A 14,269-nucleotide genomic window follows, 5' to 3' on the forward strand; every position below is an offset into this window, starting at 1 on the left:
ATTTTATTTACAAAAAAAGTTCTTAGGTTCAAAAAAACATTCAGTGAACTGAAAAACTGTGTTCGGTAATATAGGTATTTAGCTGTGTCACATGCCCTTAAAAAATGTGAAGTGCCTATTTCGAAACATTACACTAAAAAGCCATCAGAGATGCGTTATTTAAAGTGGAGTTAGTGAACATTTTGAACTATTTTGTGTTATAGCATAATTTTTGCACTGATGAGCAAGTGAAAGCTTACAGAAGCTTAGAAGCATACAAGCTTTTCGAATCTGGTTTTGTTTCTAATTTGAGATGCAAGGAAATAAACCAGAACTTCCTAGTGATAGGCGAGGTAAGAGTATACTTTTGCATACATAAATTATTAAGTTACGTGCCTATATAAATGAAGGTGAGAAAAAAAAACGAATTTTTTTATGAAATTGAATAAAAAGCACGATCTCTTTGTCAAAACAGAAACACGCTGTGGAACGGAAATATTTTGTTTTTTTAGTGTAATTATGAGATTGACTTTTGAGGTTCGGATTTGAATCCAATATTATATATTTGGCTACATATAAATTTATTTGATATATATTTCTTTTATACCTGAGAAATTCCTTATTTTTGTAAGTATCACATTTCAGCAAGAATACTATATTTTCTGACGAAGTTTCATTGAAATTTTATGATTAATTAATGTCAGAGCAAAAAATTAATTTTTAACCTGAAAAAAAATTCTCGCCTCTTTATTCAAAACTTTTACCTTAATGAAACATTTTTTACATCAATAAACTATTTTTAATTATAAGTATACTAATTATAAATTATAATGATCGAGAATTGAGTATTCTGTCATTCCCAGATACCAGAAACTATTATCTATTGATGGACAGAGTTGCGAAAATCGTAACCTTGACCCGGTCTGATAAAAATGTTTAATACACCTAATTCACTAATTTCGTAATATTTTTTCTATAAGAATATTAAATCGAATGTGTAAGCTTTATTTCCAAAATAAAATTTTTCTTTATTTGTGGAAACTCATGCAGTTAAAAATAAAAAAAATAAAATATTGAATGAAAATTATACAACTTTTGCCTAAAGAGGAATCAAATCCAAAGAAAATAAATAACTAATATTAAATACACGATTACAGATTTCATTATTTTAATCTTCAAAAACCTTAGATTATTCTCTTCAAATTTGTTATACTCAACAATGTCACTATTTTGCTCCGTTTTATTAACTATTTGACGAATTTTTTAAATTGAAGGTTATGTGTTATTTTAATACATCATTAATTATAATTCGTTTATCACTTACCGCTGATAAAGTGGTTTGAGCAAAATCTCAATGTTTTCTTCTGTTTCTCAGTGAAATCTCCTCGTTTTAAAGCCCTTAACCAGGCGTTTTGTCTTTCCGCAGAAAGAGCACAGGCTTTATCCACTGTCAGGCCAGTGGATCCTTCAATAGGCTTCTGGTATTTTCTATTATTCACTGTAACTACAGCCGGAAGACGGTAAAAACTCGTCCCAACATCTCTACCGGCACGTTTGGAACACTTCACTACACAACATTTAGAAACCATAATTGTGTTTACCGATAAAAAAAACTCTTGTTAACATTTAAAAACAATGATCCCGCATTTACGCAACACGGTTAGAACGGTTTGTGTGGCTACCAGTGTCACGGTCATATTGGAATCAGCCATTTTAGTTGGACTGGTCTATTAGGAGCGCGCATGCGTAAATCATGGGTGCAACTCATGAGCAAAACAGCACACGTAGTGTAGGCAGAGAACTAAAATTAGAATGCGTGCGGTACGTGTGATGACGTTTTAGAGGGAGTATACACTTTTTGGATGGCAAGTTCGGACTTGGACTGTACTATCTTTTTTAAATAACTGAATGGAGTATAATTTATTTGTTAACATACGCGTGTTTTTATCCAATGATGAAACTTCTTCTGAATCCTCTTCTTTATTAATTAAATCCGACGGTTGATCACTTTCCATATGTGATAATTTTATATTAGCTTGGCGATCTTTGGAACGGTGGTACCTTGCGCTTGACCCACCTGATTTTTTTTTAAATCTTCATAACCTAACTGCATTGAAGGGGCAACAAAGTCGATTTGAAACAAAATAGTCTCGGAGATAGTTTGAGAGATTTGGGTCCTTTTCAAGATCCTTTTAGTGGTCCTTTTAAGAGTGGTGCGACGGTAATATAATGTTCCTTTTGTATTCGTCACGTACCGGGTGGGCAGAGTTATTTACAGTAGTTAGTCGTGGCTAATCCGCTCTCCCTTTTTAAATTTCTCTTCAAATTATTAGCACTTTTTTTTATTGATGAATTTTCTCATTATACTTATTTATAATTATAACTTATATACTGATATACAATTTTCTAGTTGAATTCAAAAATGTTGTCTTTTTTGGCCCAAAATCCACCTCTTAATTTAAAGTAGTTTTAAGATGAATTCTTCTCACTCTTTTCTTTTACTTCTCACTCACTTCTTCCTCCTTACTGTCACTTTACGTGCCACTCACTGCGGTACAATAAAGTGCTATTTTACTGCCGCTCCGCGGACAGGTGATGAGCGCTTATTCTGCCTATTTCAGATAACGATTCATTATCAAAGATAAATATAATAGTTGATATTTTAACCCACAAAATTTTAATCAGCCCCCTGACTCGACCGTGTATATAGTAGTAGTTTTCTTACGATCCGAGGTCATGAAAATATGTAGTTTAATATTAATAAAATTTAATTTTGAGATACTTTTTGAAAGCAGTTCGAACTTCATATTTCTATGATTTATTTTGCTGTTATTATTGATTTTATTATTTGTTCTAGCTAAAAAAAAAATTTTATTGTCAAAATTATTAATGTAGCTACCCACGAAACAAAAATCCATTTGTAAAAGACTAATAACTGAAATAGCAAAAGGAATCTAGTAGACCTGCGCATGATTTCTTTTAATCTTTCGGTAATTTATCAATTTAAAAAATCGTGTAAAAATTACAGCTTAACCTCACAAAAGTCGGCCTCATTCAAAAAGAAGGAAACCGATTCAATATAACCTTGCTTGAAATGGTCATTGCAATACATGGCAGATTCCAAGCTGCTTGAGAAAATGACCGATTCACATAGTCGCAAACCGATTCTATTTTAACTTTCTGAATCTGCAAATAACAGATACGCAATTCATGTCACATGGCGTTGGATTATTTTGTGCATTATCCAATATCCACTATGTAGCTCTGTGCGTGCTTAAAAGAGTGTCATTTTTTTTAAGTCGTAAAATGCCTAAACTAATAAAAAGCCCTTGTAGAGTCAGGAGAAATCGAGCAAAAATCACTATTGCATACTTATGTGTCGATTTCGAAAGTTAGTAAATTAATTTTTAATTATAATAAGACATTAAGCTAGCGTTATTCGAACCGCTAAGTAACGATCTTGTAAGTATATTATATTTATGCAGGCGTAAACAGTTATTTCTGTAATTAAAAAGGATTAAGCACGAAATGATTGTATGTGTATTGGGATTGATTTTGTAGATGGTGATGCAGTCGACGAGGTAGAATCAGAACCTGAAGAGATACTTAATGAACCCGCGATTGAAATGCCTTTTATAAATGAGAATAATATTATAAATTCTAAACATCCAAGAGAAAATGAAGATCCAATTGTCGACGAGGTTGAGGATACCACAGATACTTCTGGTAGTGGTTCCATAAATAGTTGCATAAAAAAATGTAGTCATATAAGAAAATGACCCAGGCTTGGGCCGGGTTAGGCCCACGACCAAATTTCCACACAGGAACAAAAATAATTTGAAACTTTATTATAACCACTGTGATAAACAGTTTTTGTGTCAGAATATAAGAATTTGAGATTTTTCAAACTGTAATTTCCTTCAATGGCCAGAACGACTTCAGGTATTCCTTAAAATCATAAATATTTAATAATACTTGATAAAATATAACAATTTAAATTTTATTTAAGCAACCCGTGTAGTAATCCAATTAGGGATCCGGTCGGCTCCCAGCCGGATAGTCCCGCTTTAAGCCGGGCGCTGGTCGGGGAATCCGGCCGGGATCCGGCTGAAAACGTCACGGTAAACTGGTCGGATCCCAGCTTCAATACCGGCCGGGATCCGATCGGGTAATCCGGCCAAAAAGCGGTTAAGAAATTTTGCTTCAGGCGAGAAATTGGCAAACTTGTTTTGTCTTTTAAAGCTCATCGTAAAGATTACACTTACAGAAACTTACAGAAACACAGAGCATCAATATCGGATAAGAATAAAAAACTGTAAACACTTGACAATTTCTGAAATACTCATTACAGGACTGGATATTTTATCTCTTATTTTTACATTATATTAGAAAAATGAAACTCATTATCATAATTTGTCAATTTTAACTATAAAAACTTGGTTTATTTCATTTAAAAATTTAACAATATTTACAATTTCATCGCGATTTTAAGACTTTCCATAGACGGAAAAAGCAAGGTGTTAACGGTCTCGGGCAGGTACCCTAAGGGTACTTTGTACGTAGAGCTTTGTAGAAGCTCCTTTCGGTTCCTTCGGTCCGCCAGGGTTCCATCCATACACTCCGTCACTCTGTATTTAAATCTGTACAATTTTAAATGCACAAGAAAATGGACATCATTTTAACTTGCCACAACGAAAATGTTTACTGCAAACTCTTGTATAAATTTTCACGTCTTTATCTTGCAAATTCTTGCGATTAATACGTTTAATCCAAAGCGCTCGTCGTCAAGTAGATAATTCTAGAGTTTTACTGCACTGATTTCTTAAAATAGCCGGTGTCGATAAAAAACGAACTCCAGAAACCTTCCCTGATTTTTCAGATCAGCTAAATAAGGCACAAATAACCATCGCAGAAATTAAAAATTACAAAATCAATCTAATAAAAGTGAGAAACACAGTAACTTCCCACGCAAAACGAGACCGTCTAGTTTACAAACATGGCCGACTAATCAGAAGGATGGCATGGGAGGCAGAGGGGTACAGGGGGAGGACGCTGTGATGCCACGTGCATATAACAGCGTTGATCATCAGACGATTAAAAGTTTTATGTTATCAAAAAAGAGAATATTTTCAGGCAAAGATATAGAATATCTTTGTTTTCAGGGGAATATCGAGGGTGACCCTCCCACCCCCCCATGGTCGCGCCGAGTCAGGATTTTCGAGTAATTCGACTATAAATTCGGCTAGTCGACAGAATAATTTCACTTAAAAGTTCACTTTCTTGAAAAATAAGTGCACCTCTAAACGATTGATACATATATACCCAGTGGGCACGAAATTTGGCGACGTCTTTACGACATCCTTACGACAACTTTACGATATCCTATGTCCATGTCGTTAAGGTGTCTTTACGATATTGTAAACACGTCGTATGATCTGACGATGTCTTTACGTTATCGTAAAGACAACGAAACGACACGGACATAGGATGTCGTGAAAATGTCGCAAAGATGTCGTAAAGACGTCGCCAAATTTTGTGCCCACTGGGTACACTTTTATAATATGTATTGACACTAAATCTTCACAATCCCTGATGCGGTTACGCGGATATCTCTGACATGCGCAGTACGCTGGGGGGTGGTGCAATTTCAGTAGCCAATGGAAAGTTGGTGAGAGCTTTTAAATAAGGAATTGGATCATTATTTTTCAGCAGAATTCAAATAAAAATTAATATTTCGCGATTGAAAAATTTGTGTTATTGATTAGGGTTTAAATAATAACACATAACTGTTATAAAATATTATTTGAAATAAAAAATTTATTAAAGATTGTGTCTGCAATCACAATTTGATAGAAAGTTATGCATACAGAGTTAATATCAACTAAAAGAACACAACCATTCGTTTCTCTATTAAATTTGGACTAAATTCTGATAAAATCTTATTCATTTAGAAAATTTATGGAAATTATTTAGCTTTATTAATAGAATCTAATATAATTTTTAGTCTTTCTCTCTGTTACTAGTCATATTCAAAGATACTAACTTTAATTTCTCGTATTTACAGTTTTTGAACACTGCCAAGGTTTTTCTGCAGTTTTACTTGTCCCAAGAAACGAATGTGTGTGTTCTTTAAGTTGATATTAACTCTCTATACATAATTTTCTATCAGATTGTGACTGCAGGCACAATCTTTAATACATGTTTAATTTCAGATAACATTTTATAATGAAAAAAAAGATTTTTCATAATAAGGGTACCCAGTGGGCACAAAATTTGGCGACGTCTTTACGACATCGTTACGACATTTTTTACGACAACTTTACGACATCCTATGTCCATGTCGTTTCGGTGTCTTCACGATAGCGTAAAGACATCATCAGATCATGCGACTTTTTTACGATATTGTAAAGACATCTTAACGACATGGACATAGGATGTCGTAAAGTTGTCATAAAGATGTCGTAACGGTATCGTAAAGACGTCGCCAAACTTTGTGCCCACTGGGTTTTCACGGAGGTCGAATTTGAATAGACAGATGAATTAATTTGAGATCTCCGATAATATATAACACGTTACCCAAAAACTACCCCTAAGTCATACATACCCTCCCCTCGTCATCAAAAACGTTTTTAAAGTTGGAAAACCACTTTGAATAATGCAAAAATGATTTAGAACTCCAAATTAATTACATGGCACTTTAAAATTTCCCCCTCTTGGTGGCGGCGCTGAGTGGACGGACCTATTAATTTGACACATCAAATTCGTATCTAGGCTCTCAACCAATATTTGCCATAAACCAACAAAGCAGCTAGAAATGAATCCTATGAAAAATATTAATTCCACGATTAATTCAAAAAAGGCCTCCGTGAAAAGGTACCCTAAGTGTATTTAGATATTGATTCTTATTTTTCAAAAGCTATTTAATTAAACAAGTCTCAGGTAATAGAGTTTGCATGTACTTAGATAGTAAATAAACAGTAGACGACCTTACCAGCAAACATACAAGTATTGTGATAAAAGATAACACTCAGGAACTTCGACCTTTACTAATGAAATTCAAACGACTGATCCTATCTAACGTGTCCAGTAATTCCGCATTATGTTCTTATCGACGCTCTTGAAAACTTAAGTATTGGAAGAAGTTCATCCATGAGTTTTATGAGAGCTGGGATGTCCAATCCCGGAGATGCTCATATCCTCAGCTTCAGAAGACAAGTCTATATCCACCCTGAAGATGAAATAAAAGTACCAAAATCTCTTCAAATGAACTTCTAAGAAACTTCGTACTGGATTTACCCCTCCACAGATACAATAAAATGCTTTATATGCAAACAAGTTGGCCATATCGCCAAACAATGTCAAAGCAAACAAGAAAAAACTGCAACTACACTCATGAATATAGAACCAAGTACTTTCAAAGATTCAGCACTGGAAGTTGATTAACAAACCGAAATTTCCGGAATAGTCGACTTTCCTGAACTTCCCCCACCAAAAGTTAACTTCAAGGACAACCTTATACTGGACACAAACGTTTTCATTCCGATACAGCTTCTACATTATCCATTGTCACGGCCAATGAATCACCCAACGACATGGACCAAAAGACCTCTGCTCATAAGGCATAATGGGTTGCAGATAATAAAAAACTAAAGAAGAAAAATAAAAAACGTAAAACTACTTCATCTTTGGCAGAATAAAATATAGATGAACAGCTGCCCCCCAATTGAAAAGATCATTGAGGATTCTAAGGACAAGTATACAATGAACGATTTACAATATAAAAGTTTTTTCGAAAACGCAACAGGTGCTAACAATCCAGTCTCTATTGCCAAGGATTATTTAGAAAATTTAGAACCTCTCATCTCCATGATGAATGATATGTATACCCATCTTAAAGACCGAAGTGTCAAATCTAGACATACCAGAATTATTAACAAACTAAAAGAGGCACTGCGAGAATAAGAAAATGATTCTTCCAATGATGAGGAATCTACAACTCATTGTTCGGAAACATACGAGAACCCCTAAAAACCTATAATAAAAGCGAATAATAGAATGGATCAAGACAGGAGCAAAACAATAAAAGTATTATGCGAAAATGAATCTTAAAATTATACAATGGAATTTAAATGGATTCTATCCTCGTATCGAATTTCTACAATTACTCATTAAAGACTGCAATCCAGCTGTTCTTTGCTTACAAGAAACAAATTTTAAAAACTCATCTTGTTCCAACTTAAGAAAATATTCTCCTGCCTTTAAAAATAGAACCAATACAGACAATGCCAGTGGTGGTGTTGCCACCTACATAAAAAACGAGATCCATTTTGAAGAATTGAACTTGAATACAAACTTCGAAGCAGTAGCAGTAAAAATTATATCAGAAATTGAACTTTGTATATGTAATATCTACATCCCAAATTGGTTCGATCTTAACCTTCAAGAACTTCGAAAACTAATAAACCAACTACCAAAACCTTTCATAATAGTTGGTGATTTTAACAGCTACAACACTCTTTGGGGTTCTCGTCGCACAGATGCAAGAGGAAATACAATTGGTCAGCTATTGAGTGACCCTGATATATTGCTACCAAACTTACATATTTCAACATTGCAAGCGGTACATTCAGCGCCATCGACCTCTCGCTCTGCAGTTCATCCATAGAAAATCGATTTAACTGGGAAGTATTAGAAGACCTCTACAACAGTGACGATTTCCCTATTTTACTTGAGATGCCAAGCCTAAACTCAAATACCTATAGTTATGAACCAAAACAGAAAATCAATAAAGCCGATTAAACAAATTTCCAAAATTTTTTGGATTCAAACATCGATAAATTGGCTGAACTCTCAGAGGCAAATTGTAATCAGATAGACGATCTTGTGCAAAACTTTATCAAATTAATTACTGAGGCAGCTGACTCCAGTATAACAAAATCTTCATTCAGAACCTACAAACACCATGTACCCTGGTGGAACGAAGAAGTAAGAAAAGCTATCAAGGAAAAAAAGCATGCATATAATGTGTATAAAGGACACAAGTCCGAGGAAAATAAAATTAAGTTTAAAAAACTCCGATCTCTAGCACGCAGGGCATGTAAGTTCAACAAAAAATACACCTGGACAGAACACCTTTCATCATTGAAACACAATACCCCTAGTGCCACATCATGGTGAAAAATAAATAAAATCCAAGGTTCTTCAACCTTACTTACAATTAATGCTTTGCTAGAACAAGACCATTCTATTATATCGGATCCTATTGAAATGGCAAATGAAATTGCAGACGCTTTTAAAAAAATCTCAAGTGATTCAAACTACAACCCTAAATTCCTAAATTTCAAAAATGTAAACAGCAACCCGGAACAAACCTTCAACATGGACGACAACTCGCCAATTAATTCCAGCATTACAATCAGAATATATTTCTTAAAAATCTTCCAAACAAAGCCTTGGTTTACCTTCTAAATTTGTTCAACGTTATATGGAAGGTCGGAGTCTTTCCTAAAAAGTGGAGCGAATCTATAGTCATCCCTATTCCAAAATCCAGGAAAGATAAGCGCAAATCTACCAACTACAGGCCTATTGCCTTAACATGCACTATGTGCAAACTAATAGAGAAAGTTATTAACAAAAGACTAAGATGGTATCTGGAGAAGAAGAGTTTTTTCGATGTAAACCAGAGTGGTTTAGACAAAACAGAAGCACTCTCGATCCCTTAATAAACCTGGAAGCCAATATCTGCGATGCCCTAATAAATAATCAACATCTCCTTACAGTCTGTCTTGATACTGAAAAGGCATATGAAATTATCTGGAGAAATAGGATTATTCAAGTACTCTCAAACGAAAATGTAAGTGGCTCAATCTTGGCATTTACAAACAACTTCCTTCTACATAGATACCATATATACGAGTGCGAGTAAACGGACATCTCTCCAAAAAAGTAGAACTTCAAAACGGTGTTTCTCAAGGATCAGTACTTAGTGTAACACTGTTCCTAGTATCCTTTAATGATGTTAACAAATGCTTCAAAAGACCATTTGAAAGCAGCAACTTCGCAGATGGCATAACATTTTTCTGCAAAAGAATGAATCTTCAAACTACAGAAAAGCTTATGCAAAAATGTCTCAACGCTTTCCAAGAATGATCAGATAGTACCGGTTACAAATTCTCAGCCACAAAGTCAATGTGCATACTTTTCTCAAGAGGAAGATCTCAACCTAGGAATCCAATCCTCTACCTCAACAATTAAGAACTAATGGTTACAGACACCATAAAAATTATTGGATTAATTTTCGACAAACATTTTACATGGAAACCCTACATTAAAAAACCCAAGGACGACTACAAAAATAGACTAAATATTATTAAAACTCTAGGGGAAAAAACTCGCGAGCTGATCAAAAACTCCTCATTAATACATACAACGCAATAGTGAAGTCCCACTTAGACTATGGTTCAGTAGTTTACAATTCTGCCAGATGTAGCGTCTTAAGTAAACTATCCCCAATTCATAACACAGGACTTAGATTGGCTTTGGGAGCTTTCTGTTCCAGTCCTGTAAGTAGTATTCTCAGCGAATCAGGTGAACCTCCCTTGGATATAAGAAGAAAAAAACTAAGCTTGGTTTTTGCCGTAAAATTAACTTCTACGCCAGAAAATCCTGCATATGATGTCACCTTTAAAGGAAACCATCAAGAGAAATATCAGCAACGCCCTAAATACCCACGTACCTTCTACGTTAGAATAGAAGAAGAATTAAAACATGCTAATATAAAATTACAAAAAATTGCCCAAAGAAGGCCACATGTATATTCTCCTTGGAAGTCGAACCAATCCTACCAAATACAGAGGTGCCTTCGCAAACATCACTCTGAATCTCCCCACTTATTTATTTATCTACACGGATGGGTCAAAGTCGAGCACAGGAACCGGATGTAGTGTAGTCACTCCTGAAACAAATGTACAGTTCAAGCTACCTGATACCTACCCAATATTTCGATGTGAAACCTACGCTATACTGAAAGCTCTGGAACACATTGAAAAGTCAAACCAAACCAAATTTATCATTTTCTCTGACTCTCTTAGTGGCATCAAGGCTATTTAAAATTACATAAAATTCGATCACATTACTCAAGCAATTCAGGAATCACTTTCAAAGTTACATTACCTGGGAAAAGATATAACTCTTTTCTGGATTCCATCACACATAGGAATTAAAGGAAATGAGAAAGCAGATAAACTATCGAAGTGAGCCTGTACTCTTTCCGAACTTGATGAACTCGCAGAAATTGAACCGCGAGACTTACGCAAAACAATCAGTGAAACTACCATCGAGATCTGGAATAAGGTATGGAAAACACCTCCTACGACAAAACTTCATGAAATAAAAAGTCGCGTCCTTGAAAACAGCAGCATCCTGCTAGAAAACCGTAGGAACCAAGTAACGTTAATCAGGCTTAGAATTGGAAACACCCATTTAACCCACTACAATCTGATTGCAAAATTAGACCCAAATAAATGTGAAAATTGTGAAGTAACTCTCACCGTCAAACATCTTCTAATTGAATGCCCAAAATACCTTAACTTGAGAAGAACACATCGGCTGCCTAATGAAATGAAGAAGATGCTTAACGACCCAGCAACTTTTCAGAACCTTTTAAATTTTCTTCAAGAAGTAAATCTCAAGGAACAAATTTAGTTGTGTGGTTACCAGTGTTAACAAGGACAAATAATGATATTTATAAACATGCAAGATTAATGTAAACAATTGTCAATCAAAGTCGTCGCTAATGACCATGTAGTTGATGCGACGTTAAACATCTAAATAAAAAAAAAATTATTTTTTCAATTGAAAATTTAGCTATTTTTCAACTTGGTTTTTCTTTTGCTTGAAAATTTATCTTTTTTTGTTGAAAATTTCATTTTTACATTCTCATTCATAAGAGTGTAATGTAATCGTCCAAATTTTCGATCTCTGGCTTTAACGGATCTTTACGTTTCGGCAGTCACAGAATCCGAAAATTATAAAATTTCATCGGTGTCTGTCATTGTCCGTATATCTATATGTATGGTTATCTGAATGTTGTAGCCACGACAACTTTTGAAGAATTTGTCCAATCAAGTCAGCCTTTGATACACTTCTTAAGTTTCACAAAACGAAGGCTAATTTCGTTAAGCAGACATTTCCAACAAAAATTTAGAGCATTTTCAAAATTTGACAAAAAAAATTTTTTCAAATTTGAAATTTTTTTGTTAAAGTTTCTTATAGATAGGTAGAAGACTTGCAGATTATTTAAATAAAATTTTTAATTTCGATGAAAATTAGAAAGGTTATGTACTTTTGAAAATTAAAAAAATGTTCAGAAAATTAAAAAATAAATATTTTTCTAAAAGATCAGAGAGTTTCATTTAAATTCAACACTAGATATCAAATATATTTAGAAACTATGTCAGTTAAATTTTTCGATCAGACCAAAATTCAGAAAGTTTGAGCTTTTTCAAAATTTGAATAAAAATTTTGTATGAGTTTTAAAGATTTTGGTCAAATTTTCTGATACGCGTCAAAAAGAATTGCAAATTATTCTAATGACATTTTTAAATTCGATAAAACTTCAAAAAGTTATATGCTTTTCAACATTTTGAAAATTTTCTAAAAAAGAAAAAACAAATTTTTTAATAGGTTAGGAAATATCAATCCAAGTTTCTACTAGATGTAAAATAAATGTTTTTCGAAACTATTATCATGAAATTTTTTAATTAGACAAAATCTCCAAAAAGTTGAATCATAGTTACAATTTATGAGTGTAATTCCTCAGAAGTTTAAATCACAGTTTTCGGTTTAAGTTATTTTTATCTTTGAAATTTTACTACTTAGTTGAAAAGATGTTATTTTTTGTTGTTCAGAGTAGTTCTTTTTTTAACTGTAAACTTATTAAGTGAAAATTTAACTATTCCAATTTTGATTGATTTTGTTCTAGTGATAAATGAAAAATGTTGTTGAAAATTCATGTATTTTAATAAGGATTTGTGTCTTTCCGTTAAAAAATTTAAGTTTTTGGTTAAAAATGTATCTTTTTAGTTAGAAAATTATTTCTTTGGTTGAAAATTGAACTATTATTTTCTGTGAGAATTTATATTCTTTAGTTGAAAATTCATATTTTTTTATAGAAAATTATTCTTGTTAGACAATTCATTTATTTTGCTTAAAAATTTATTTCCATGGTTGAAAATTGTTTTTGTTTAAAATTTATCATTTAAATGTAAAACTTAAGTATAATATGCTAAAAATTATATTTTTTTTTCAGTTGAAAATTAATCTTCTTAGTAGAAAATTATTTTTCTTGTTTCAAAATTCATATTATATTTAGATGAAAACTTTGCCTTTTTGTTGAAAACCCATTTCTCTGACTGCAAATTTAACTGTTTTCTTGAAAATTTTTGTTTCTCTTGGTTGAATATTCATCTTGTTCAGTTGAAAATTCATATCTATTTTGATAAAAAAAACATTTTTTTGTTAATAACTAAACTATTTTGATGAATTTCTTTGTTGTTGTTAAAAATTAATTATTTAAAGTGGAAACTTGAATATATATACTAAATTTTTCAGTAAAAAACTGTTTTTTTTTTAATTCGTATTTTGGTAGAATTTTTTTTTAATTCATCTTTTTGTTATAAATTAATTTTTTATTGAAAATTATTTTTTAAACTGAATATTCAACTACCATTTTTTGAAACTTTGGTCACTTTCACATGAAAGTTCGTTTCTTTCGTTAAAAATTTATACTATTATATTGAAACCCCTTTTTTTCGGATTATAATTTTTCTTACTGAAAATAAATCTATTCCATTTTTGGTGAAAAATTAAACTTTTTGTTGAAAAATCATTTTCATTGATTGCAAATTCATTAATCTTTTTGGTTAAAAATTCATGTTTGGTTAAAATAAAAAAAAATTGGTTTAAACATCGCGTTTTAAAAATTATTTGTTCACTTAAAATTTAACTATTCCATTTGTGATGACAAGAGATATTTCGGGTTTCACTCGTGTAAAAATCTACGAATTTTGCCGACGTTTCGTGAACATTGCATATCAGATTATGTTGCTCTTATGTATACTCTCTACGATGTCTGTGATTGGCTAGAGCGCCCCACCGTGGGTGAAGTACTATCCACGTGCTATCCATAATATAGTACCCTAACCGTGGGGACTGGTCGAACCTGATTGGCCAATCAAGTCTTTTTATTTCAATCAGGTTCGAACAGCCCCCACGGTGGGGCACTCTGACC

General features: G+C 32.9%; 1 protein-coding gene across 1 annotated transcript in view; it reads right to left on the bottom strand.

The window, feature by feature from the left end:
- LOC117173010 overlaps positions 1–1,700 on the bottom strand; it is a 30,215-nt gene extending 28,515 nt beyond the window's left edge. The window contains exon 1 of the mRNA XM_033361538.1: positions 1,304–1,700. Within this exon, the coding sequence (XP_033217429.1) occupies positions 1,304–1,568 (265 nt within the window). The 5' untranslated portion in view covers positions 1,569–1,700. The remainder of the gene's footprint in view (positions 1–1,303) is intronic.
- Between the last annotated feature and the right edge of the window lie 12,569 nt (positions 1,701–14,269).

Source organism: Belonocnema kinseyi, chromosome 1, assembly GCF_010883055.1.
Source record: "Belonocnema kinseyi isolate 2016_QV_RU_SX_M_011 chromosome 1, B_treatae_v1, whole genome shotgun sequence".
Classification (NCBI taxonomy): domain Eukaryota; kingdom Metazoa; phylum Arthropoda; class Insecta; order Hymenoptera; family Cynipidae; genus Belonocnema; species Belonocnema kinseyi.